The 27,944-nt window shown below is 39.1% G+C and overlaps 1 protein-coding gene across 2 annotated transcripts in view; it reads right to left on the reverse strand.

Annotated features, from left to right (window-relative positions):
• HIBADH (3-hydroxyisobutyrate dehydrogenase) overlaps nucleotides 1–27,388 on the reverse strand; it is an 83,748-nt gene extending 56,360 nt beyond the window's left edge. Inside the window, exons 1-4 of one of the 2 annotated variants that reach the window (XM_048070311.2) lie at nucleotides 27,267–27,388; nucleotides 20,587–20,747; nucleotides 15,671–15,780; nucleotides 12,399–12,520 (exon numbers count right to left, since the gene is read on the reverse strand). In XM_048070311.2, coding sequence (XP_047926268.1) covers nucleotides 12,399–12,520; nucleotides 15,671–15,780; nucleotides 20,587–20,747; nucleotides 27,267–27,330 — 457 coding nt within the window. In that variant the 5' untranslated portion in view covers nucleotides 27,331–27,388. Of the gene's footprint in view, nucleotides 1–12,398; nucleotides 12,521–15,670; nucleotides 15,781–20,586; nucleotides 20,748–23,564; nucleotides 23,582–27,266 lie in introns of those variants that run through there. The other variant, XM_066991858.1, reaches the window with a different exon arrangement.
• Nucleotides 27,389–27,944: the final 556 nt, after the last annotated feature.

Genomic DNA, 27,944 nt, shown 5'->3' on the forward strand with positions numbered 1-27,944 from the left:
CACTTGCTATCCTTGATTTCCATGCAGTTTATTTAAATACATAAAAGGTACAGAGTTCTGTCTCATTGTAGTGAGTACTTCCTCACGTTGACAATTAAATTGGTCAGCTTTCACAGTAACTATCTGATGCAAAGTAATCAAGGGCTGCGTAGATCAGCTCCCAAGTTCTAAGGCATCCAAGTTATATTGCCGTCAGAAAACACATTCTAAGCTTGGGAAGGTCAAAAAAAAAAGTGTGTACCATTCACTTAAGCAACATATGCAAGCGACCATAAGCAGGTAGGTACCTTCCTAGTGAGAGCTGTGAGAAGAATTACAAATTTTAATAACACTTGGCAAAACTGCAGACAAAGTCCCATGGTTTCAGCAACCTACATGAGCATTAGGAACACTTAAAACTCCACATTAGAGCCACGCACCTATTAAAGAAACACTCCTGGTTGCTTCTTTTGCAACTGCAGTCTATGCCAGGTACTTACAGACAAGTATCTTTCAGCTAGTAAACCTTCTCCAGTTCTTTTTCTCCCAAAAAGCCCTGTATACTTCGTCATTGGAAATCCAGGGCAACAATTGGAATTTAAAAAATGTGTTTTATTTCATGAGCCCGTGTGGAAGACACTCAAGTTGTTATAGAATCAAGTAACAGAGATTCAAGAATGCTTATTCCCAGCTGCAACCTCATTAAAAACAGCAGTATACATACCATAGTGGATGAAGGGAAGGGGAAAAATGGACATTATTTCTGCTTCAGTTACAAAATTAGGAGGTAAGAGACAGCATTTAAAGTGAGCCAAATATTGTTGTGCTGAAGAGACATAAATACAGTAGTAATGAAACATAACAACTTGTAAAGCCTAAATACAGAATTCTGCTTCAAGATCATGTTTGCAGGAGATATTGCTTTGAAAATAACCATAAAATATTCTAACCCTATACTATTGCATTTCTAAGAAAGGCAGAAAGGAATAGAATTCATTGTGCTAAACTACACTTCCACAAGGTTTAAATTATATATCAACAGGAGTAAACACAGAAAATAAAAAATGTTAAACCCCTGAACACAGGTGACAACAAATAAAAAATTCTCTATATTTAGTTTAGGATGAAGGATATTTCCAAATAACTAGACCAATTAGATGTACATCATCCCCTTATTGCTGCACTACTTAAAAGAAACTCAGATCCACTCAAGAGCACTCAAGAGCAGTGTCTGATTATGCTTGTGCAGCTTTTGCCAAATAAAAATGTTGCCTGAAATGTCCTGCCAAATCATGCCTAGAACACCAGTCCGCATAGTGCTTTGAAACCCTTGAGTTTCACAGACAGTAACTTAGTAGTGTAAGACACACACAGATTGCCACAGACACTTAACATCCGCCGTGGATGCTACCTCTTCAACCACTAATTAATTCAATTGAAACAGATGGGCTTAGGTAGATGCTTAAGAATATTATGCTGAGTTGGAGCTTTACAGATGCACTCTGCTATGGGCTAACATATAGCTACTTCTAATGATATTGTCCCGTGACTGCATGCAGTTTGAATTTCTTGATTCTTAGCAATAAAGGAATGCCAGTAACAATGTTATTGAAATCAAAGTTTCGATAGTGAACTAAGTCACTAATTTTGTAACATTTCCATTTTTTGGAAGCTTCTGTTTGCAGAATCCAAAATTTAAAATAGTGGGGTTTAATATATACTACAGTTTTAGCCTTCAGTGCTTTTAAACATTAATGCCAACAAGCTAAAAATAAACTAATGAAATTTAAAATGAGTTGTCTCTGAAACATTCAAGATTTGGAACACTTAACCTATGAATTTGTTAACATCTGGAGTTAGGAAAAAAAAAAAAAAGATGTAGACTTTCAAATGCTTCAATGGGATCCAGTGCCCCATGGTTCAGTAAGCTGCTCCTATCTGCCTCCATGGTTAATTTTACTCCTGCTTCCCTTTTCCCTTTTGTCAGTAAGAGAGAATATAAAATAGAGCAAAGCAGTTTTATTATGTTTGTCCAGTCAGTAAGAATTACTCTACAAATCTGCATGAATACCTGAAAACAGAAGACACCAAAGGATGAGTACACAAGAAGCTGCCAAACCACGTGTCCCCTCCCCACTTTGCTTTCTACCAATTCTTTTTTCTTCTGAGTAATTCAATAACAAAGGGAAAAAAAAGCTATTGTACTTTACTGCTTCTTGCATAACGTGATGAAAGAACTGAGAAAGAAACTTGTTTTCTATTTTCAACTGTATTATTTGGTCTAATAAAAGCTTCTCCCTCTCTGTACACAATTCCCCTTCTTTGTATTCTTAAACCACCATGTAAAAGAACACTGGTACTGTGTTACTATGATTAGTACTGAAACATTATAGATATGTGTTATTTGTGTGGCAAGAATTTAATTAGCATAATAATACAGTACTATGGTAAGAATTTATGACTAGAAGGAGCTGAAATTCCTCTGTGGTTCAGCATTCAGGGCCATGTGAAAACAGCAACGCACACCACTTTTAGACTCAGAGGATTACTGCACCCAAGTAGTAATTCACCCACATCCCACAAGGAATGGCAGAGCCCTAGCAAATGCCACTCGTAGCCACATAGGGTTACATTTGACTGACAACTGCATTTGGCCTCTCTTTTTCCAATTAAGCTCCATCTGTTTGCTCTGCTGAACCGGCTGGCTTTTGGCCCCTCAACAGAACATCCACTGTATGTTATTGCATCCACTTCACCAAATCTGTTCAATGCCAGAAGCCCAGAGATGCTTCCCCAAAACATGTCATTGGGAAGGGGCAGACAAGATGGATACCTGGGTGGGAGAGGATGTTTGGTATGTGAGTAATGGGAGCAACTTGAAAAAGCATGTTTTTAATACCCTTGGCACATCCAAGGAAGGGTTAAGTGCCTACATTAAAAAAAAAAAAAAAAAAAGCACCATTTTTCTTTCATTATATAGTCTGACCAAAAAGCCTCTGAAACCAAAATTAAATACTATGTTCCCTTCCACTCCCCAACGTACACACTCTAAAATAAATAATGGCCAAACTGATTTAAATGAAATTCTGTAGAAGAATTTGTGCTTGGATGAAAATGGCACATTTGAGCCTGAAGCAAAAGTAAAACCGCCAAGTTATAAACCTCTCAAAAGGAAGGTTTATAATGGAAATGCCAACAGACCCTTAACTATAGTGGAGCTGTTAGGTGCCAACGTATAAATAATTTTAGCTTTTGTGGTCAACTTACGATAAATTAGATACAGTGCAAGTGGAAACAGTAGGGTTCTGATTCAGTAAACAGTAACGGCCAAGAGTACATGTTTGGATTTTTAGACAAGTATAGCATAGATTTGATGCTGGCTCTGAAATGGAGTCTATAAGGGACGTTTGGACTTTTTAAAGTAGTAAGCAAGCCATATTCTGAATTCTTGAGGGCTTGTAAAATAAAAACTCCTTAACAAGCTTTGCTGCCTACTGTTTCAATCTTCTTAGAGTCCTTTAACCCCGTTACCAAAAATGCTCTGTTTAAGTTTGGTATAATTGTCTGCTAAGGAAAACAACATACTAAGTAAATGCACATAACTGCATTTAGCAGTAAGAATTGCTAAGCATACTAAAACAGTCCAAAAAAAGTGCCAATAACTGAACAGTAACAGATTATTCACCTTCTTCTTTATTAGGTGTGTCAGTTGCTCCATTGCTAATAGAAATGCCTTCCTATAGTCCAGTTTGGTTTAGCACAGGGACGTTTGGGTGATCAGGTACGTTTCTCTTGGCGCTGGGAGGCAGTTATTGCATTGTTTCACAGCAGTCAAGCCCCATGCCTTAGCGTGACATGTTGAGGCAGTGAGTGACGCTATTAGCCTTCTCTGTGGGAACTTCCATCTTGGACAGGGTGGGAGCCCTCGGAGGCAGCCAGGATTCAGACCGAGGCTGCTAAGAGGATGCTCCAAGTCAGGAAGTTCTCCTGCTTGCCAAACCCACATCAGCTTCTCATTTGGTACTTCCGCTGCAAAAGCTTCCCACTGCCCCAGCATCACCCCGAGCTCCCCACTAATGTAAAGTCTAAGATAAGTATCTCCAGAGATAGGAAAGCTATAACACACACTCTTGGTTTGTTCTAAGCTAGAACTCTATTAAAACAGTGCCTCACATACTGATAATGCTAGTGAAAACCGCTTTTTTCTAACTGTCCTTTAACTTCTACAAGAGAAAGAAAAATCTCTACTCTTCCAGCATACTCAATGTGAAATACCTTATTAAGGGAAAAAAAAGCATTTATTTGATCCCACATACTTTGGACTACTGGCAACTGCAACAACATTGGGAAAAAGTTTTGTGTCAGACAAATGTGGAACATCAGAAATCAACTAAGTTCAAAGAACTAGCTATTTATAGTCATATACCTGTATGGATTATCTATAGTTACATTTACACTGGTTACTGAACAGTCATGATTGTAAGCAAAACCAAGAAATCTAACGTAAACTAAATACAAGAAGTACACTCCTCAGCCAGTCTGTGAGCCAACGTCAAAGTGACCTTCTCTGTACTCACAGTGGCAAATAAACCAAGTGCCACAAGTCACTCATTCCCACCACATGTTCTCAGAAAGCAGAGGAAATATACAGATTGATAACAAAATGACAGCAAAGATGTGTTGTTTCTGACTACGTATGGTTAAACTATATAGTTGCTGACTAACTAAGAGCAAGAGTTTGCAGCAATTCGTATCAAATAAAGTAAATTAATAATAATCATGTCAGATTAGAATTATTGCCAATGACCTAAATTACATATAAAGAAAGCCCCAGAGGTTTACAAAGAGTTAAAAAACATAGAGGGATACCATCAAATCATTACGTGATTTAAAATATATAAAGGTTTTAATAAAGTGTTACACAGTGTTTCACACTTTCCCCCCATTTTACTGCAGACAAATTTAATATTCTTCCACAGTTGTTCTTCCAGCTAAATTAACTACAGGAATGAAAAGGATAACTAAGTTTTAAGGGTTAAACTTGTAGGTCAAATACAGTGCAGTAAGTCATTTTGTTTTCACTTCAGGTTGTATGTTGTACTTGGCACGAACAGAACTGTAGTTAAAAACTATATCTTTTCAGCTCAGGAACTGCCTGACTCTCATTTGTCCTCTGCATTTCAGTAGATTGAAGCAGTGAGCCAACAGGACTAAATACTGTTGGACAGACTGAAACGTGAACATTTACATAGTTCATATGCTCACAAGCTGAATTCTAAGCGCATATCAACAATAAGAGGCTATATTGCTTCTCTTACGTTTTTATTTAATTATACAAATGATGGATTTTTAAGATGTGTTTGGAGCAGAAAGAATTAAGAAGTCTTGGTATTTCTATTTGCGCTCTGAGGATTAATCAAGAGTAGTCCTCCTACAGAAAAAAGCTTAAGCTGCTGAATTGTCTCAAAGCCGGCAATACTAAAATACTTTAAAAATTCATTGGTTTCCAGGTGTTTGTTTAAATCGTGGAGGGAATACTTCTGCGAGAACAATTTTCCTCTTTTTTATTGGCACAATTTAAGAAACTTATCAAAACACAAAGATGCTCCCCACTATAAGACAACTTTCTGCAACAAATCAGCATCTTAGAATGGCTCAGGATCTTCAGACGGTTTCCCATATAAATCCCAACCTTGCCCAACATGTCACCATGATTTTAAAAACAAAACCGAAGTCACTCATAATACTGGCATCCCCAGATAAGGGTCAACTGAAGATCAACTTTCCTTCCTTTCTACTCGTCTTGGATTCAGCCATTTAGAGGATCAATGAACAACATACTTTCAAAGGCCTGCTCAAACGTCTCTGCACTACAAAATGAAGGGCAGTTGCCCCTATCTATAAAGTTTCTCCTACCTGTTTATTTTCTTTCCACTTCTTTAAAACAGTTTGTGTTTAATGCGCCTACAAAGAAGCCTTTTTCAAAAGAGAGTAGTTTGCATGACGTGTCCCAAGACACTGGTTCAGGTACTTAGGATGTTCTTCTCATGTGTCTAGTGTAAGACCTGCTCTGCTTTTTATTTGTTTGTTTAAACAACAGGAATGTGAATCTGCAGACTGAAAAAGTCTGCTGAAGGCAGCGATTAATTGGTGCAAGTACAATGACTTTGCATTAAGATTCAGAATAAGCTGCATTTTCTCCAGTGGCACCTCCAGCGCTTGCAGCTAGTTAGGGTCGTCCTCATGGTGATGGCTGTTGTAAAGGCACAGCGTACTTACGGTTCTGCTCTGTGCTACCTATTCCAGTTTATGTATCTTGCCCTGGTGTGCTGTGGTGCTGGGTTCAGTGTCAAAGTGTGCCATCCACATTTAGCATCGTACAGAATGATTCAGGAGGAGTCAGGGCATTATTAAGGTCTGGTACTGATCATCCCCACCATCCCAAGCATGAGAGTCATGCTAGGTTCTTTGACTAGATGAAAAATACTCTTTGAATAAAACAGTCTCTTAAATGAGGAAAAAAAAAAAGAAACTTATGAACATTTAAAAACAAAACAAATCTTGTAGAAAGCTTCAAAGCTATCACTGCATTCCAGAAACATTTCCAAACAACACCTGCATCTCCTTAACTTTAAAAGTTCTCTAGAAGAAGCAATCAAAATTTTAAAAATGAAAATAATTAGTTTTTATTCCCTAGGATTTATGACTGGCTGAAATTTGAAGATCTCTCTTACTCTGTATATCTCAGAAAGCTCGATGGGATGAGCATTAAAGTAACCACAAGTAAATAGAACAGCTATTAGGAATTCAGTAACAGCTCGCATGCAGCCATGGATATTAGAAACAGTTTTATTGAGAAAAGGAATGTTGGCCATAATTCCACAATTATCCCTTGCTCTTTTTCAAAGAGTGCCACAGGGATTTTCAACTTCCATCTGGACAGCTTTCCTTTAACTGTTTTTGAACACCATGTGTGAGAACACAACAGAATTGTAGACATTAGAGATGGAAAAGACCTATTAGATCATGTAGCCATCTTTCTGCCAGTTAAAGATTTTTCCCTACAGAATAGTTCCTAGCACTTTGCCCAGTACAGTTTAAAGCATGTCAAGATACTTGGCTTCAACCAGCCCCTTTGGAAAAATATTCCACAGTGTATGAAGAATGTTGTTAGGAAGTTTTTCCTGGTAGACACAGCATGCATTTTTCTTTCCTTAATAATTTCCAGCCTATTATTCCTGGTTATATCCCATTGGGCCAGCCTGAATAACTCATCTTTACACCTTCGAATAAATGGAGACAGATATGTTTCCCTACACATTGGTCACTAGTTGGCCAGACTACACACGGTTTTATAGCCAAAATATACACTACACTTCAATAAAATCACTCATTCCACCCTTTTAGTCATTGTAGGAATGATTGTCTCCACCCCAGTGAACATTTTCAGATGATACTCTCAACAAATCTGTTTGTTCTTGGTTAGCCATGTACTATCTTCTGCATGCTCCATAAAAGTAAAAAAAAAAAAAAAAAAAAAAAAGCATAACAGACTCACAGAAGAAAAATACCCTCACAAAGTCAGCACAGCAGTAAATGTACTATCTCATCCTTCTGCAATGGCAGCTGCTGTGATTTCTGCACAGGGTTTATACTTCCTCTCTCCCCAGTGTCATAATATGCATTTTGACAATGTGTATATTTTCAAGATCTCCATTCTCTTCCATCTTCTCTCCAAGAAAACAGAGGCCTATTAAACAGGCTTTATTTTGACGAACAGAAGAATTGTTAAATAGTTTCAAGTTTTTTTAAATTTATTAGGAATCATAAGCTTTTAAAGCATCTCAGATTTCAAAGTATTTCTTTGTCCTCATTTCAGCCTCCTTAAATGACAGTACACCTGATCCTTCCCTTTGTTATGTTACTTCCTGCATTAGTTTTACCTCATTTAAGTTTGAGAATAACTCCATAACATTTTTCATACTACCTTTAATATTAAAGTTGCACACTGAAAATTTTACTACTGTCCCTAAATCAAAAAGCTTTGCGAAAAATTAGTAAGATCTGATGCATCCAGCTAAAATGTAAACAGAAGTAATAAGATTGCATTTCTCTAAAAATGCACAAAGCTATGGAAACAAAGCAGATACAACCTAGAAAAGCCAAGAAAAAGTAGCTCTACTGAGGTTCTCCAACAAATGAGAAGTCTATTAAACCAGTTTTGTTCAATACACAAATATATTGATGATGATAATGCTTTATTAGAATGTAACATACAATCTAAGAGCTGCAATGTGTGAACCACTCATTACTATTTTTCATTAGTCTTATCTTAAAATATCTTTCCATTCATCTTTAAAAGCATTAGTGTGCATAGACATACTCCTAAGTCTTCTGTAAGGCCTTCTCCTCTACTTCTTTTGGAAAAGCATTAAACCTTCCGTGCCTGAGTAAGAGAAACATTCACCAGTTTTTCAAGTTGGCCTATTTAATCTCTTCTATCAGTCCAGTCATGCCATTGAATACATTCATTCCTCCAGTTTTGAGGTGTTCTCATTTAAGGAGAGGAGAAGAGCCATGAAATATAGTGCTATTATAATGAAATCAAAGAAAAGATCTCCACAGTATTGCTAAATATTTTTCTTTGCTCCATATTAAGGACAGACTTGGCCACACAAGGATTAAGTCTGTAGTTCATGCTTCAAGGTCTCCATTACCAGAGAGCAGAAGTCTCATTTTGTAATTGTTATTGGTAATATTCCTTCCACCACTTAATGGTTAGCTAGAGTTTATGGAAGTACTACTGTAGATGAAACAGTTTGAAATGACAGCTGGAATAGAAATTCCAACTTTTTCTAATCTACTCCAGCCCACAGTTGCTAAAAAAATGTGTTGTTCTAGTGTTTATTACTGTTTTAGCATGACTGCAGCTCTCTCTGACAGCTATTAACAATTAGCAGATTGACTTATTGACTACTATCTCAGCTAAAGTAGACAATGAGGGGAAAGATCTACCTAAACTTCATTATCAGATCCAGAGAACCATAACCACAACAGAATTGAAAACTTTACCTGTAACTCCAAAAACATAAAAGGTAATCAAGCTGGCACATCTTTTTGTGAAGTTCCAGCAAAATGCAGTACAACATGTTTTGAGCTAAGCGGGAGCCGAAATTAATTTCAGAGTTATGGAAGTGGAAAAAAGTTGCAGGGATATTATCTGAACACTAACAGTGTTTACAATGAAGAAACCATCTCATCAGAAATTAAATTAAAAACAAAACAACCAACAACATTTTTCCACCGCACTTTAGACAATGCATATTTTGTGTGCTGAATTCAACAACGATAGATGTTACAGCAGCATCAGTGAAACCACCAGTAAAATTTGCTCTGAACTGCAAGGTAAGAATCATACTTCCAGTGAAATCAGTGGGAAGACTCACTTGACCCAATTCTTAAATTTAGATCTTGTGCTCAGCCCGCACCCCTTTCAACAGCAACAGAAGTCAGTTTTAAATATGCTTCTGTGATGATCTGTGCTTTAAAAGCCTTTTACGTGTACGAAGATGCAGAATCCAATCTTTGCAAGAAGATAAATTTACTCCTCTAGTTTAAAAAAAAAAATTAAATAAACATGGATTGTGAAGATTTTTCTTCATTTGTCTATGCTCGCAAAGAGCTCACAAAGGGCAGCATTGGGAACTGTGGCACAACTTTCTCATGCGGACCTGCAAGAGATCCTAATCCCAGGATTAAGTGACTGCTATCTCTAAACAGCATTAGCAGCATAATCTGCGTGCTACTACTGGGATGAGAAGTATTTTCCAAAGTTAGTTAATACAAAATAACACTACAGTAATGTGGTGTATTATCTTCCACTTAATGGGTCTTGACTATAAGCTGCACGTAAATGCTGTAGGCCAATCATACGAAGAGCACAGCACTACTACATGGGCAGCATAGGCCTATCTGAAAAAGATTAAGGGAAATAATCTTTCAGAAGTAAGGCTGCAAACAAGCCACTGTAAGCCGGCACTAACTCTAGGCCTTAAAATACTTTATTTGCAATGTCAGAACAGGAATAAAATTACCAGTATTTCTCCATGAGTTTTATAAACCAAGCACCTTTCAAAATATTATTTAGTTTGTGAAATGATTTGCTTTCAGTGGAGATGAATATTAATGTCCATTAGGCATACCCAAAACACCCAAACCCACTAGTGGAATCATCTGCCAATAACAGCTAGTAAACACATAGGTCTGAAGATGACAGTTCAGGCTTGCTGATTCCTCTTCCTCCTCATTCTATCCCACAAACTCCCTCACTGACACTCCTGCCAAGTCTGTTGCATGTCACAGCAACACAATGATGCCTGCCAATTTCTAGAGAGCTGAGCATACTTCTCCATTTAGCGCTTTGTCTAATGGCCAACAATGCAGTCAGGACATACAAAAATACCCCAAAGACATGATGTGTAAGGCCCTAAAAGACACAAAACCCAAAGCATAACATTAAAGTTTTTCTAACGTACTTAACTTCTCCATTTGTCTAGCAACTGCCCACTTTAAATACGATTTGTACAGAGTGCTACTTGGCATTCACAAGCATATTATTTACTAGAAAGATAAACATCAGTTTTTTCCCCCTCCTTCATAATATCACTCAATCTGTAATTCACAATAAACACCAAATAATTTGTATTCAGACAAACGACTAAACACCAAAACAGCCATCTTTATTCATATTAGTCAACTGTATTTTATCACATTAACCCGGTTGCAGCATTAACATTTTCTCAAGAAACAAAACCCAAAAACCTGCTAGGGTTGTTTTGGAATCAAACTTTTCTTTCTTTCTTTGTAGTTATAGCATAATCAGCCTTAAAGCAAAAAATATAGGAAAAAAAAATACAGATGTTTCCAGAAGATAAATAATTCCCTCAGGTAAACAACATATTTGGGGGAAAGGGATTGAAAAGAATCACATAAAAATGTCAGAATTGCTAAACTAGTAAGTATAAGGCTGTGGAATGTTTAGAAAAGGATCGGATAGATACATATTCCACCCATAACATATTTTTTCTGTGGTTTTTATTCCCATGCTGACAAGTTATCTAACTTTATAAAACTAGGACTAATATTTTGGCTGGAAGCAAGAATCCTGTCTTCCCATTATAGCCTTGAATATGCTGTGGCTCTTCCTACTTTCTGTTCACATTAGAATTGGGGTGAACACTTTGGCTTCTATTGTGTTGCCAAATCATACCTAAGTTTTCACTTGAAAATTAAAAAGATGGTTAGGTTTTGATCCTCACCCACACTCATCTTCATGATGTGAAATACAGGCTCTGTATTCTTTCTAGCTTGTGCATCATACCTTTGATAAACTTTGTAAGACCAAATTGTCTCACACCCGTTGCATTTTTATTCTCTTTCAGGTATAGCTATCTGAATTACCTCAATTAAAACAGTAAAATAAAGAGGACTCACAATGCCACTTAGATTAATTTTTACAGTGGATTGTAAAAACAAACAAACAAACCAAACCAAAACAACATAAGATTTTCCCACAGAAAATGGGTTTTCCTCATCTTCTAATTTTAGAGGTTTTAGATAACAATTCAACGATAATAACAATTAGCTACGGTTCTGTTTTCAAAACCTTAATTTTATGCTTCTACTCTCCTCTATCCACAAAATGAAAGACTTCCCTGCTCCAAATTATTTCTTACAATAGAAGCAATACTCAGAGATCAGTAATTAGCAACCTCCAACTTCAAGAGTACAAAAATCTCTCTCACACACACACGCACACAATTCAACTGTTATAAAACCAGAGGAAGCTAAATAGCCTTTCCCTAGCAGAAATAAACAGATGGAGACTGAAGAGATGTTGACCATCCGCATCATAATATAACATTCTGAAGGAAGCTAAATTAAAAGAACCACTACACCATACCATGTGAAAGATCAGTTTATCCAGGTCTATCACAAAAGCTTATTTGTAAGCCTAAAAATATTCCTACAGTAACATGCAACTTCTTAAAACACCAATGTTTCTCATCTGCTCCTAAAAAGACAGCAATACAACTGCATCAAAGAATAAAAAAAACAGTACACTGAAAGATCAGGTTTACTACCCTGAGCTCCCTTACTGCAACAGCACTGCCTTCAGGCGAGAGATGACAAACAGCATTGTGCTTCATAGAAAGCATTAAATTCTTTATACAGAGGCAAACATGTACACGTCACAGAGGAAAGAGGCAGCCCTTTCTTTAATGTAATGGAACAAAAAAGAATACCATACATCTAGCAAAGAAAACCAACTGTACCAGTAAGGGCACAGAGTGGTGGCTAGGATTGCTAACAAGAAGACAAGCTGTCCGATATGAGGTAAACTGTTAATGAAGACTTACCTCCAGAAACCGGAGCATCCATGAAAACAGCTCCCATTTTTTCAACTGCTTTAGCTAATTCTTTTGAAACTGCAGGGTCTATAGTACTGGAATCTATTAGTAATGAGCCTTTCTTCACTTTCCTAAAATAAAGATTTATTATTATTAAATATCTGTTGCACTAGGTATCTGCAACAATTACCATGGCAATGACTTTCCTCAGCATGAAAACCACACAAATATTTGGTACACTAATAATTAATCATAATGTTTTAAACTCGTCTGAGCAAGATCTGCTCCATGTGTATGCTCCTGAGTATGTATATCACAATGTTTTGAATGACTGAAAACGCAATAAAACCTGAACACACAACAACACACAGGCACATACACAAAAATATTTTTTCCTGAATACTATTGTAAAAGAAATTACACGAAAGGAATATACTAGGAAAATCTGCCATCAGATAAGCTTGAACAATACATCACATACAGATCAGACCGAAGATGCATTCTAAGCAATGGAACTAAACACTGATATAGCTTAAAATTTCATATATAGCTTAACGGTTTTCTTTCTATGTACAGTATATTAAGCATCTTATTAGAATAGCCTGTTTGTATTCTTTTAATTATTGTTACAATTTGTTCTATATAAAGATAGTAACTAAAACCACAAAAGCCCATTACAGACTTAAAAGCAAAGAATGGCGCAAAGTTTCCGCACTGACAGCAAGTAAATTTAGGCAGAAGAATTGTATCCCAAATGGCAGAACATGAGAAGCTGTGTATGTGATTAAAAAATGCAATTAAATTAAATTTTAAAAATGCCTACACAACAAAAACTTTGATTATATTTTTAGCCATCTTTCCATTCAATTGCACTGTGATTTAATGTCCACTGGACCCGCAAGCACTATGAAATCAAACTGCATAATTTTTCAGTCATAAAAAGGTGAGTAATTTAAAGCTACGTGTTACATTAGACAAAGAGCCTCCCTGCACCTCGCGTGCTGTTGGGAGTACAGTGAAGTTCACTGAATTGAATTAGCTGGATTGCTGGAAATAGTCTCTCAATATACACATATGGCTGTGAACCCCACTACAGCTCCAGATTAAAGCAGTGCCACATACACAGAGTCCTTTTTCACAGGATAGATGAGCTGCTGCAGTTAATTTGAACACACGCAAACAAAAACCAGCTTAGCAGATACAGCACTACATCATCTCCCCTTGCGTTCAGCACAATATGCAGTGGCACAGACTCCCCGGTCACCCAGCAGGACGACTACGTTAACCCTTAATGTCAATGTTTTCTTCAGTAAAGCTCAAAAAGCTTCAGAAAATGAATGAGGTCTCACCAGTTATCATTGAACACATCACTCGGAGCAACAATTAACCACTACTGTCAAAAGACACTTCCTTCTCTTGAATATGGAGGCTGAGAAACTGCAGCAGCAAGACTGCTTACTGTATCTTCTGTTCTCCTCAGCTAGGTTCTCAGAAGATTAACTGCCTGTATTACACCAGTAAGTACTGCCAATCAGTCTTCAAAGCATTGCCATCCTGGGTACAATTCTCCCACAGCTGTTTGTCTAGCTTTGTGGGACTGATCCAATTACCCTTCTTCCTGAAGGGCATATGCTACAGACTTAGATCTGCTCAGTCCTGCTTTGTGAGGAATTAGACGATGGACAGTAAGGGAAGAAAGCAGCTATTGTTTCCTGTGTTGGAAGGAAAAAAGAAAAATCCCTCTCCTCTATTTCATTTTCTAATCGCTGTATCTTAATATAGCCTACAATCAGTAACTAAAATTTTACCAGTTTTAGATGATCTACTATATTTTTGTCATCTGTATGTTTCTTCATCTACATTATCAAGCTGGATAGCAGTAAGATCCTGCAAGATCCTCACAGGTATTGAGTAGCTTCAGTCATCCTGCTAAGAACAATGCACATGTGGCCAGAAGAGCTTTTAAAATACTATTCATTTATTAATTTGGCAAGTCCAAAAACTCTGAGTATTTCCACTATTAGAATTCTGCAAAAAAATTTTAGGCTCATTGGGAATCCCTCCACAAAAGCTAATAAAACTATTGTTTCAGATTAAACAAACTCTTCAGATATTTTCTTGTTAATAAACAGGGAAGAATAAACCAAAATGAAACAGTTTTCTCGCCAAATCTAAAGACTAAAGCCTACCTGAATTAGAAACATGCCAAAGCAAAACTGAGGTTTTGGACAAATTGCTTTTACATTTCTTTCCCTGGTCAAATCAAGCAGGTATAAAAACAGTAATCTGAAGATAATCATCTTTGAAACAGACTTATTTCGTCTGGGGAATGGGGAGCATGTCTGCCCTTTCAGGTATTCAGAAGCCTTATGGTAAAATGTAAGACACTGAATCTTGAAGCAAACCAACAGTCTACTGCTTCAGTACAAGATCCATTTTAAAGGCCTGAAATCACTGAACCTCAAGCCATTTAGAACGTATTACTATTAAAAATACCTCTGTGTATAAAAGTATTTTCCAATAAGCCAAAATGGGAAGCTGATTAAGTCACCTTCTATACTCAAAAAAGAAAAGCCTATTATTTCTAATAAAATAAGGAGTCAATTGTAATGGTGATCTTCATTCTTAAGTATGAATAGATGAAGACATTGCTATAGTTTATCCAATATGAGGATTTGGGTTCAAGTGAAATATAACACTACATAAATCCCTGGCTCTTACTGCTCAATAGTCCATTTTTGCCTACAAATCCTAGAATTCCTTTATCAACAGTAAGGAGTCTGCCAAGGTAATGGACAACAAGAGTAGAAATCAATAAAGTCTTGTCAGCTATTCTATGTCAGCACTTTAATACTATGAGACACAACGGCAGCTCTTCAGAACATTTCATTTATAGGATTTCATGTCAAAGAAAAAAGCATTTGAGCAAGTAATTGTTGCCAGCAAATATTCCACTTGTACTTGCTGTAGTACATTACCTTAATGGTAAAAGACACAAGCAACTGAGAGGTTAGATAAGTCAGTTGGGTTGTCTCAAATTCACGTAAATTATTATTCTACTGGAAATAAAATTTGACTTTAGCCACAAGCCATTCAAAAGCAAGCATAGGTTAAGAGAACTCATGTAATTAGAAATATCAACAATAAGAAAATAGAGGAGAGCATCAAGTTAAGTGCCCTGAAGGCACAGCAAGAGTTACAGCAATAACGATCATTTGACAAGCAGTGCAATACAGGCTTGAGTACAAGAGGGAATTCTCCAGACTACAGCAAATCCTTACTTTAGAATTCCGTTTGCTCCTGTGTAAACTTCTATCGCATTGGGACTAGAAGGCAGCATGGTAATAATTCTGTCTGCTTTTTCTGCTACATCTGCGGGGGAATCTGTTACCTTTAAAAAAAAAAGAAAAAAGGAAGTAAGCTTCCAGTTATTGAGAAAGAGATGTCAAACATCAGCTGAGTTTGTTTTAAGTATTTGCAGGTCATAAGGCACAATTAAGTTAGGTAAAAAACTAGAATGCAAGACAAACTTTGCCCTCATAATGGAAATGTCAATTAATTGGATCCAGTAACAAAAAAAGGAAAAAAAAAATGAAAAGGATGTCCTGTTATGGAAGTTCCTCCAGAACATCATAAGTGGAGATGTCTGCAACCTATTCATGAATCTTCAACTCACTAATAAACCATGCCTCTGTACAAAATACTACTCTATAATGTTTCTTAGGAGGAACAACACTAAAGATGATCTCACTTTTTTTTCTTGGCTTACATAGTGTTGGAAGAGAAAAAGACTGAGGAAAAAAGAAAAAACGACTGAATGTACCTACAAGCATCACCTTAAAAAAGTCAGATAAACTAACTGATGTTTCTCATGATATCTTGATTGACATTTTTGAAGAAGAAAATGATCAGCTCAAGCATCCTTCACCAAAATGTCTAAATAAGTTTCAAAATATATTTGTAGCTATTTGTTGCTACATAAACATACTTAACTTTAAAAGTATCATACCTACCCCACTTCACTCTCAAAGGTATGGTATTTAAGGTATGTACACAACAAGTGAATTACTGACAGCTAAGTAGTGAATTTTGCCAATTAACTCCAAGATTTTACCAATTAACTCCAAGAAGGCACACGCCAGTAAGATTTTTGTCAAATATTAGTTTTAAATAATTTATTTTTAAAAAATGCATTAATATATTCATAGCTTAGGGAAAAGTGCAACAAAACAAAACAAAACAAAACACTCCAGCTTATTCTTTTATCATCAGCGCAAGAGGTTTAAATATGATTTTATTAATTTAGATATTCTACTGAAAGGAATTCATTTCCAAGCAGGAATTAAAATGAGCAAGATAAAGAATTAAGGTTCTCCCCCTCTGCTCTGCTCTCGCGAGACCCCACCTGGAGCCCTGCGTTCAGCTCTGGGGCCCCCAGCACAAGGAGGACATGGACCTGTAAGAGTGAGTCCAGAGGAGGGCCACAGGGATGATCAAGGGGCTGGAGCACCTCTCCTATGAAGACAGTTTGAGGGAGTTACGGTTGTTCAGCCTGGAGAAGAGAAGGCTCTGGGGAGACCTTACAGCGGCCTTCCAGTACCTAAATGGGGCTACAGGAAAGCTGGGGAGGGACTCTTTATCTGGGAGTATAGGGAAAGGACAAGTGGTAGTGGCTTTAAACTAACAGAGGGTAGGTTTAGATTAGATATTTGGAAGAAATTCTTTACTCTGAGGGTGGCATAGCACCGGAACAGGCTGCTCAGAGAAGCTGTGGATTCCCCATCCCTGAAAGTGTGCAAGGCCAGGCTGGATGGGGCTTTGGGCAACCTGGTCTGGTGGGAGGTATCCCTGCCCATGGCAGGGGCGTTGGACGTTGGACGTTTTTTTAAGTGTAAGTTAATATTACATTAAAACATCTGGTATAACACACAGATACAAAAAGGAAACATATCCTAGTCCAAAGAACAAACATTAGGAAGAATAAATGAGGCAATTACAAGCAGAAAAACATCTATACCTGATTAGTTAATTTAATGACTTGCTTCCCTGGAGACCGGAGAGTCTAGCTCTTTATGTAGGAGTATGACACCTTTGTCTTTAGTTCAGAGTATCCCTGTCTCAGTACAGACCCAATGATTATTATTAGAGGAGTAGAGAGGAAGTGTGTAATTAGAACCTGGATTTATATACACCTTCTTTATCTGAAAATATTATCGCCAGTGTTCTCAAAGGTTTGCAAGTTATCAGGTGAAGACTCTGTAGTCCATTTCAACAAGAAATTGAAAAACATGCTATATTGCGCATGCAACTTTAAAACTACATCAGCCTCATATTTCCACTCAGCTATGTAGATAGGACACAACTGTTTGATTGTTGTCTTACAGTTTGAAACAAAGCTTAAGCAATACATATAGAAGACATAGTACAGCAGTCATCTATACAGAAATTCATTTTTTCCATCCATGTCTTTCAAAATACTAAAATGTCTTTTAAACGAAGAAAATGAGATTAGGAATGCACACTAACTGTGACAGTTACTTCCACAACCATACAAAGGAAAAACATTTTGCTACCCTGAAGTAGGTAGCAAAAAAAGTGGTAATTAAAATGGGAATTGTCATTCTTGGCTTTCTGATACTGTAACAAATATGATTAATAATCCCAGAGGAAACCGACTTAGCTGGTTCTTAAATAAACTCCTTTTATTTGGAACTTCCTGTGTCAGAATGACCATTGAACTTGAATGTTTTGAATGCTATTAAGAAGCAGTAAGCATTTGAAGTTATTAAGAATATGTGTGTAACTAAAAAACGTACCAAATACTAGTTGCTGAATACTAACATATACCATACCGGGTAAGACTGGCAGCCCACCAAGTTCCATACATGTTCTGATACTGGTCAGTTCAAGCAAATTTCTGCAGTATGCATCTGGACAGGGGAAACTTTTCTTCATACTGGTCATCAGCTTGTGCCCTCCAACATGCATATGTGCTTATGTTACTTCCAAAATGCTTTCCTATATTTTTCTTTACATTTACTGTAAGCCAATTAACAGATCTACTTGCCTGAAATGCCATCCTCACTAAATACACCGAAGAAAGCTCCACTTTTTGCTGCTTTACTCGAAGATGATTTCAGGAGCATTTCCAAATTTGAGATATAATTTGAAGATATGTAAACTGAAGCAAAGTAACTGTGATATATATGCACTTCACTGTGTGAGAAAGAAAATGTTAACTCTGAAGAGGACAAAAGAGACAGTAGAGAATGAGGGCACAGGCAGCTTACAGGACTACTCAGTGTTCTCCCTTCTTTGTCACCTTGCAACTTTGTCCCAAGTTTCTCCCCAGCTGATGGAGAGGTGAATAGCTCTTGCTCAGCCAGTTTCCCCCTTACTAGACACCACTGGCAGGCAGGTGGCTGCCTCCTGACACATCTCCCCGTTCTTACTTTGGAGGACAGTGAAGTGGAGTCACAGAATATGTATCCCTCATTCTCCATATACCTTAGCAATAGTACTGACTTTAAACAATGGATATTTGATATTTACTGTCTCTTGGGGGACATCTTTTCACCTCCATAACACTCCTGACAGTTTCACCCTACAAGCCACACCAAAGAAAAAGCAGCCCTTGGAGCCCAATGTTCCTTCTACATCAGTTTCTACAAGGCCCTCTGGACCCACAAGTTTCTAAGTCCAGAAAAAAACACTGGTGTAGGATTTACACCTGTAGATCAAAAAGAGGGAGTTATGTTCAAATATTTTCTTAAAGTGTGTTTTATTTGTATTTAAGCCTACCCACGTATTCTGTTAGTGATTTACGATCTTAAAACATACTTTGGGCTTTATTTTCAAAAACATTATAGTTCACCTTTAATATCATACATGAAGTCTTGCAGTGGATGCTAAGGATTCTACTACTCTGGCAATAAGTCATCCAAGGGGGCAGCCACAGCAAAGAGAGCCCACTGCAGAAAGTGAATTAAAATATAGCCAATTGTTCAAACCATTCCATTTGCATGGCCTCTTACTCAACATGTATCTGGTTCATGCCCAAGGGTCTCAGCTACTTTACGGAAATGAAAACAGTAGCTAGGAAAACAAGCTGAAAAGCCTACTTTCCCACATAAAGCCAAGATTCTGTAATTATTTAAGGGCAACTGCAATTAATTATCAACAGGTGCACTTTATCATTTTACTTTTCAGAAATCTTGATGTTATTATTTAAAATAATTGTAATTAGCTCCAACAGTTTAGACTTTCAAGGCATACAGTTCCTTTATCTAGGTCTACCTCAACGTTCCTTGCCCTGCTAGAAAATTCCTTTCACATATTATTTTCGCATTGGTTTCTCCTTCCTCAAGCATGTTCTTTGTTTCAGTGTTTTATGTACCTATCCATTCAGCCACACTATCTACACTACTATAGCTTTGAAGTATGTCAAAAATACACAAACATACACAGAAAAGACTGCCCCAACCATGTGAGAAACTGAATGGGTTGCTGGGTGTATTAACAGATCAACAAAAGCAATAGCACTGACTGGAACAGGGCCAAGATTTCACAGGGCATATGGCAGGAAGGTAAACCTCCTTAATGTAATCAATTTCCTTCCCTCCTTTTTCCTTTTCATTCCTTTCTCTTCTCTCACCATAACCTTCCTCGCCTCCTAGAGAATAAGCACTTAAATAATTAGATTTTTCCCCAGCCCCTGAGGACTGCACCTTGAAGCAGCAGGAAAGCTCATATGTCCCTATAACCCTTACAGCTATGCCAGCAGGAATTTTTAACTAGGGTCGTCTAACCTGAAAAGGTCAAAGTAGGAACCAGATGAAAAGCAGCCCACTGGCCATCTAGACCTGTGGGAGGAGGAAGCAGCAGAAAGAAGGTGAAAGAACAGGCCATCAACCTACTCTCATTAAAAAAAAAAAAAAAAAAAAAAAAGGCAACTAGAGAAGTTCAACAAGGTAGCAATTCTGGTTAGCAGCATGAAAATAACTTAGGGTGGAATCATGTCTTTTTTCCAAGTAAAATCTGAAGAGATTCTGACTGTATTCACTAAGCGCTTTAGTGTTGAATGAGATCTACACCAAAACCAACCAAACAAAAAAACAGATTATTTTAAAAATATCACATGCAAGCACCATTGAATACATACAGTTATTGTTGGAATAAAGGAAGTTTACTACTATACCTGAGCACCCAAGTCTTGAAATTCTTTGCAAGCTTCTGGGAACACATCATACGCAATAACTGGATATCCATGTTTTACCAGGTTTTTTGCCATCGGATTTCCCATGTTACCCAGCCCAATGAATCCAACAGGGGTTTTGGAAGCCATTGCCCTAGAACACACTGATTTCAAAACAATAAATATCAATATTTTCATATTTTAGAGTAAAGAGTAATAATAATGCAATAAAAGCTAGGATGTAATCAGTTTGCACTGATTTACACAACTTAAATATTTACACTTTAAAAGGGCAGAAATGTGAATCCTATTCCACATAATTTAAACTGTAAAGCTTACATTATGCAACAAATACCATCCGGGAATGATTTTTCTACATGTCAAAGAAAATTGTTTTAATTATGACAGTGTGGCTGTTTCAAAAATTGTAGCAGTAATCAAACTTCAGCGACAGCCCTGAAAGCTAATGTCTGAGTTTCGGTCTCACAGAAGCTCCAACACAGACTTAAAACAAACAGGCTTGTCTATGTTTTGTTAGCATCTAAATCCTAACCTGCATAATCACAATCAATTTTAATATATGTATATTTTGTAGACTCCTTATTTGCAACTTTGGATACAGCCCTAGGACATAGCACCTGCTCTCTAGAAATGGACTGAGGCTGCTACTGTATTTCCTGCGGCTCCTCACAGATAATAACTGGTCTCTTTGGATCCTGCAGCCAGACATAAAGCCCAAATCTAACGGTGAGAGTCTCCCTAACAAATCAGTGCCAATCCTTTGAGCCATGTACATGCACTTGCACTGCTGTTAAAAGCAAACACTGAAAAATAGAACAGATTACAGTATAAATGCAAAATGAAGTCTTTCCAAGGATAGCTGCTGTATTCTATTTGCTGTGCTACAAGGCAGAACTGGAAGGCATGATCTACACCCAGCGGAAAACACTACAGTTTCAGTCAGTTACTTTTTACAAGTAGTTAGTGAGTATCAAATGCTGGCTAGTCAGTAGCTTTGCAGGCATATCAAATGCTGGATAGAAAGTAGTGTGGCAGGCATTCACGTATTGTAATCACTCTCATCACTCTAAACACTCCTAATTCAACGTCAGCACATTTGGTGGTTCCTAGATTTCTTTGCTGATGACACAAGATAATGTCTCCTTTGCAGCAAGGGAAAAAGTTATGCACAATAAACACAAAGGCACATGGCAGCTAAGCAGACAGAAACAAGGCTAACTACAGAGCTACCGCAGCTCAGAAGCGCGCACAGAAGTGCCTAAGCTGGATCTAGGCTCTAAGAGGTCTCAATGCTTAGCAAAGAATCCTCCTTAGGCCCATAACACTTGATTAATCATTTCAAAGTCTTTCTGCCTTTAAGCTCCTTCTTAGCCAGCAATGGTCATGCTCTTTCATCTCCAGCACTATTCTGGAAGTGCCACGTTTAATAAATCAGGTTCGTTGAGAGAACTTGGGTCTGAGACAGTTTCCACAGATGCCGGCAGCAATTACATAGCTGGAGAAGTAGCACAATTTACAAGAAAACTGCCTGGGAAAATGCTTAGTGCAAACTGAGATAAGTCACAAAAAAAGAACAAGTTGCTTTTTTAAGAAGTGCTACATGTCAAATCTTGGAAACATATGGACAAAGAGCTTAAAACACCATCATCAGTCACAGTCACCATCTTGAAGTCTTTTTCTTCTCATAGTTTGTATGAGTCAGTCTTCCCCAGTACATCACTCACATTGATCTAAACCGCTCTGTTATTAGCCAGAAGCCTCCAGCTTCTTGTGGAGCTTCAGGGCCTGGTTTTCAGCATCTTTCATTCTTTGCCCCTTAATACCAGTGGATCTTATCTACCAGTAAAGCTTTCATCCCATGTGAGATACAGCTTTTCTCTCTCCACCGTCCACAAAGATCTCAGCTACATCAAAACTTGGCCACCTGCCTCAACAGATGTAATTCTGTCTTCTTCTTCCAGGAAATACTGGGAACGGAGAAGGGCATTTTGCTCGTGGTGCTTTGTGTCGTTCCTTCTCTGCACCCTGCCTTGCTTTTCTCTACCGTGTCACATAAGGCTGCTTTGCTTTGATGACTTTGTGTGGCTGTCTAACACGTCTCATGCTCAAGACATGAAAATCCCCTGGCAACTGGACTGCAACAATAGACCTATTGCCAACGAGTACATGTATTACTTCTCAAAGCAGCTCCTCTCAGTGTAAATAACCAAGAAACTAACTCATTCTTCTACTATAATGTCTTCCTTAAAAGCCTTTATTACACAATATCCCCAAAATAGTTAGCAGTGGATTGGCTGAAATATGAGGCAACATCCAGATCAGTCTTAACAGTTCTGTCACCCTGTACTACTATTTCCCCTTTTGACTGTCTCTGTTGATTGCCTCTTTTCTTAAAAGTGCATCAGTCACATGCCATTTTCTGTTCTGTGCTAATTACAACACATTCAAATCCACAGGAAGTGGGACCTTTTAGAGAAATAGTCCAAATCCTGACTCAGTTTCTGACTTCTTAGTTTGCTTTTAACTTCTCCCAGTCCAACACTAAGTCGCCCACTTAAAAGTATATAACTCGATTAACAGCTTTAAAACACCTCCAGGTCCCCAAGTATTCAGATGCAGGAAAACTCTTTTAAAGGACCGATGAGCTCACAGACATAACTCACAGAGCTGATTTCAATTAAATTAGAATCAACTACGTTTTAAATCCTGGCATGTATTTCAATGGCTATTTAAGACAGTGGGGGCTTGCCAGACAGAGGATATTTAAGAAGGCTTGGTTCTTCAGATCTTCATATTAGATGAAACTCCACAGTTTCACAGAGAAAGTGATGTCCAGTTTGAATACCCAGGCATCGCTTACAGTTCGAGATACACAGCATAGGCTTGTTTTTTTAAACAAGTGCATAATTCAATAATCTATGGATTCATATTCTGCAAACCCACAGACACATGTACTTAACTAATCCCATTAACTGTGTAAGCGTTGGCAGAGATTGTCCCTGTGGTATCGAGTCCATTTTACTTTCCGCAGAACATCTACAGGAACTTGTTGGAATTGCATGGCTGGAAAAATGCCCAGTCCACATTCAACTTGTAATTTATGCAATTAATTCTCCTTCACTGGAAACAGAATCAGCAACATAAATTAATCTATACATCAAATTAATTGTTTGCAAAACCAGCTACAGCTACACTGACTCCAAAGAATTTGGGCTTTTCCCAGGAGATTCTTCATTATTCTATTGAGGGAATTAGTGCTCACAGAGCCCTGTGCCTATGAAGACTCCACTGATGAGGAGGATCTATTCACGACCCTCTCGCCATACTGGAGGCTTACAGACAATACAGATAAAAATGTTTTGCTTTGAAAAGCCACCCTATAATACAAACACTTGATTTAATCTACGTAATTGCACAAAAATTTTCCCTTAAAAATAATTTATTAAAGAAAATCAGTACAAGGTCACAAATTTCTGAATGCTTTTTCTTGACCAAAGTAAGAGAGGAAATTGAGAAATGCACAGACTGCATCCTGTCCTTAATCCTGTCCTCAAAATACCTGGCCTGTCAGTGACCTTACACACAAGTCTTCTCAAGCTACTATGTAAAGATGCTTAAAGTCACTTTCTTCTTAACCTGAACGATGGCAGCTATAGGTTTAGGAGATCGTTTCAGAGGCTTATATTTCATTTTACACTATGAAGCAATGATTCTTACAGCTTTAAGGAAGGATTCCAGTTCCAGTGGTACCTTGAATTCACTGCAAATAGTAGAGTGACCAGACACTATAATAGGCAGTGCAGAGTAAGTCTTTTTGTACTCACATAAAAAAGGAACTAGTAGCTGGATAGGATCACAGACAGTGGACCTAAGAAGGTCCAATATGCCTGTACTCTGAGGGAAAGCACAGCCTACCTGGCCAACAACAGGACTGAGAAATCAGTAATTCTCCAATTCTAATCTCAGCTGTTTTACTTACTTTTTGGCTGTATCAAATATATCTTGAACTACATTCACCACAAGTGCCTAGCTCCTGCAATGGAATCCCTAGCTCCAGAGTCAAATGTACTCAATATATCTGGCACAAGGGATAAGAGCCCACAAATTCCTGTCCCATATGAATGCCCTAATCAGAGAGGCTGCAAGTCATGCTAATATTCTTGATCCCTCTGCATCGGTGAATCTTGAGTTAACTCAAGAGAGATTTAACATGAATATGGGCAGATGACCATGGTGAGATGAAGCTCAAACACTGAAGTTACTGGTTTTGCTTTATGAGAAAGTACAGTTGCATATGAAGAACTTTGACAAGGACAGTGTCATGATGACGGTTCAGTATGAGCCACTAAATTAGGGCTCTTGCCTAATTCAGCATCTGAAATTCTGGTATAAGTACAGGAGAAAACACCACTCTTCTCTTTCCCACTTTGAAACAAAGGCTCAGAGAGAGCTTCTGTGCTTTGTGCAGAGTTCTCTATGGAAACTCATGCAGCCTCTACTGAAGTATATCCTGGAGGGAACTGGATGGAGAAGCGTAGAAGTTTGGGAGGTCAGCTGCACACAGGCAGAATCAGGTCTCCCTGCTCCTAGAAGCCTTTGCCAATGGAATTTAAACTGCCTGGGGGTCACAGGCTTTTAAAGGTTATGCAATGATTTTGAGAACTGCACTCTGCCAAAATCATAATTTAAGATTACAAGACTAAATTTGGCCAGCTTTACACTGAAAACGTCCTACTTGGTTCTTCTTGACTCTGTAAAGGCCTGCTGATGAAAAACAGACACACTATCTTGTAATGGTCAGTCTTCTTACCTCATTTTTCTTATCTGTAGCTATACCTCATTAAATGTTTGTTAATGTACTAAAGACAAAAGCATGTAGTAAATACTTTTCATCTAAAAAGAGCATCAAGTGTACACTTGATCCCTTAATTAAGTAATGTGCTGGACTTCAGCAACAGGTCTTTCCATTGTAATTGTAATTACTATTTCTCTGCACCAAAGCATGGAATCATTTGACAATTCAAGCAAAGCTAGTGCATCAACAGAAGTACTATTAAACTGTTAATTGAATGGTTCTCTTTACTCATCTGAAATTGTCTGCAAGGACATTTGCATGCTCCAGCAGGGTACTCTCTTCTGCGACGAACAGCTCCCTCAGCTGATGAATCTTCATTTACTTTCTCAGCCATGTTACTTCATTAACACCACCACCCCCTCACCGTCCCTGGGGGTGTTTGAGGAAAGGTTGCATGTGGTGCTTAGGGACACGGGTTAGTAGGTGATATTCCTGGTTGGGGGATGGTTGGACCAGATGATCTTGGAGGCCTTCTCGAAACTTAATGATTCTATGATTCATCCCTGCTAGCAGTCCCCAGGAAAGATTCCTCCACACACATCAAAAATGTGTTTTAAGTAAAGTCACATACATCCTCTCCAAGAAACACCTTTGTAAGCGACTGCCAGCTGCAGATCACAGGACAACACGGTCTCTGTCAACTCTCCAGTTTGCCAACACACAAACATACATAACCAAGATGCTTCTCCAAAATTTGTCCTCATCTATTTTCCTCATACAAGTTTTAACAGAGTCTGGTACAGGAGTACAGAAGAAACAATCCATCATGGTTTGCTGTCCAAGAGCAACTCACCAAGTAGCCTGTAAGTGAGCGACAAAAGGCCACTGACAGAGCTGTCATGTTGGACACGTCCTGTCATGTTGTCACGTTGGACAGCTCTGTCACAGCTCCTTCACTAGCATGGTGTTTCACTCAGAACGATGCTCAATGAAATCTCTACTTAAAATACATCTTCGAGACTACTCAAAATAAAAGCAAAGGGTGGAAAACCCAATACAGACATTAGAGATGAGGAAACCTGGATGAAGAAGAGCTCAGCAGGTAAGAAGGCTTACTGCTGAGTCCTTCATCCCATAAATGCATCTCGGAGTCAACGGGACTTTCAGCGCGGCTGCCACTAAGTCAGCACTTAAACATCGCGGGCAAAACCCTGTTCTGTGGAGCTTCTAGAGAGAGCCACCGTGTCTCCTTCAGTCACAGCTTCTTCCTCGGGTCTTCGGGCAACGACAAACCATATTTTGGAGTTTAGAGGGTCAGTGCAGTGCTTTGGGCTGCTCTGTGGAGCTCTGCTCACCACCATGAAAGCAGGTGTGCATCCTTCTCAAGACTAAGCACGACCACTGCAACACTGATCGAGGCTGGGCGCCAAAGCTCTTACAGAGCTACCTGATGACCACCGCGCACAGAAAGTTCAAAATACGCCGGAAGCTACCGTTATTGAAGCTGTGGTGAAATAAAGGTGCGCAATACACGAGCAGGTCTCTTGTAATTAAATGTTGTACCACACGACCCACACCTGCTGCACCTCAGCTGTTACTTATCTCAAAACCTGCCTGTAAGAGGGAGATCACGCATTGGTGGAAGAGATAAAACTGCGCCATATAAACCTAATCTCAAAATTCCAATGAAAACCCGATTTTCACCGATCACCTTAAACGAGGACAGTAAGACATTTCTTAAAGTTACTGGCTCGGAAGCCAACGAGCAGGCAGCGGGGCAGCGGGCCGAGGCGGGGGCACCGCTCACGCCCCGGGGCCAGCCCGCTGCCCATTCCCCACGCCTGCCCCGATCCAGGCCGGTCCTTACCCATCACCCGCCCGTGCCATCGCCGCCAGCCCGCCGCTCCCCCGCGCACCACGGCCGCGGCCATGCTGCGCCCGGCCACCTCCGGCCAACCACCGCCCGCCCGCCGAGCGGCAGCCGCGGCAGCCAACCAGCGCCCGCCCCGCGGCGCCGCGCAGCCAATCGGCAGCGCGGCCTCCTCCCGGTGATGGGACGTGCCCCGCCCTCCCGCCCCGTGACGGGAGGGGCGGGGCGGGGGCCGGGCGGCCGCCGGGGAGCCCCATTGGGGAGCGGGGGGGGCGGGGGGAGCCTCGCCCCTGAGGGGAGGGAGCGGGCCGCCCGCCCAAAATGGCGGCCTGGCCGTGAGGGGGGAGGCCTGGTGCCCAGCCACGGGGAGGGCGTGGGTGGCTTCGTCGTGTGGCAACCCCACAGCAGGGCTCCCCGAGGGACTGTCGCCCTCGGTTGGGGTTGTGTTGAGCAACGGGGCCTGCTGCAGCCTGTGAGAACTCCAGGCTGGGGTGCGAGGGAATAAAACAGTTCCCTGCTTTTCTTGAGTAAAAGGGAGTGAAACACAAAACAGTTCCTCGCTTTTCTTGAGTGAAAGAAAGAGAGCAAAACACAAAATAGTTCCTTCCTTGAGAATGAAATTTGCCTTAGTTTGGCGTGGTGACACTGCAGAGGAGTGCTGGGAACTCCATTAGT

The sequence above is a fragment of the Anser cygnoides genome, chromosome 2 (assembly GCF_040182565.1).
Source record: "Anser cygnoides isolate HZ-2024a breed goose chromosome 2, Taihu_goose_T2T_genome, whole genome shotgun sequence".
In the NCBI taxonomy this organism is placed as follows: Eukaryota; Metazoa; Chordata; class Aves; order Anseriformes; family Anatidae; genus Anser; species Anser cygnoides.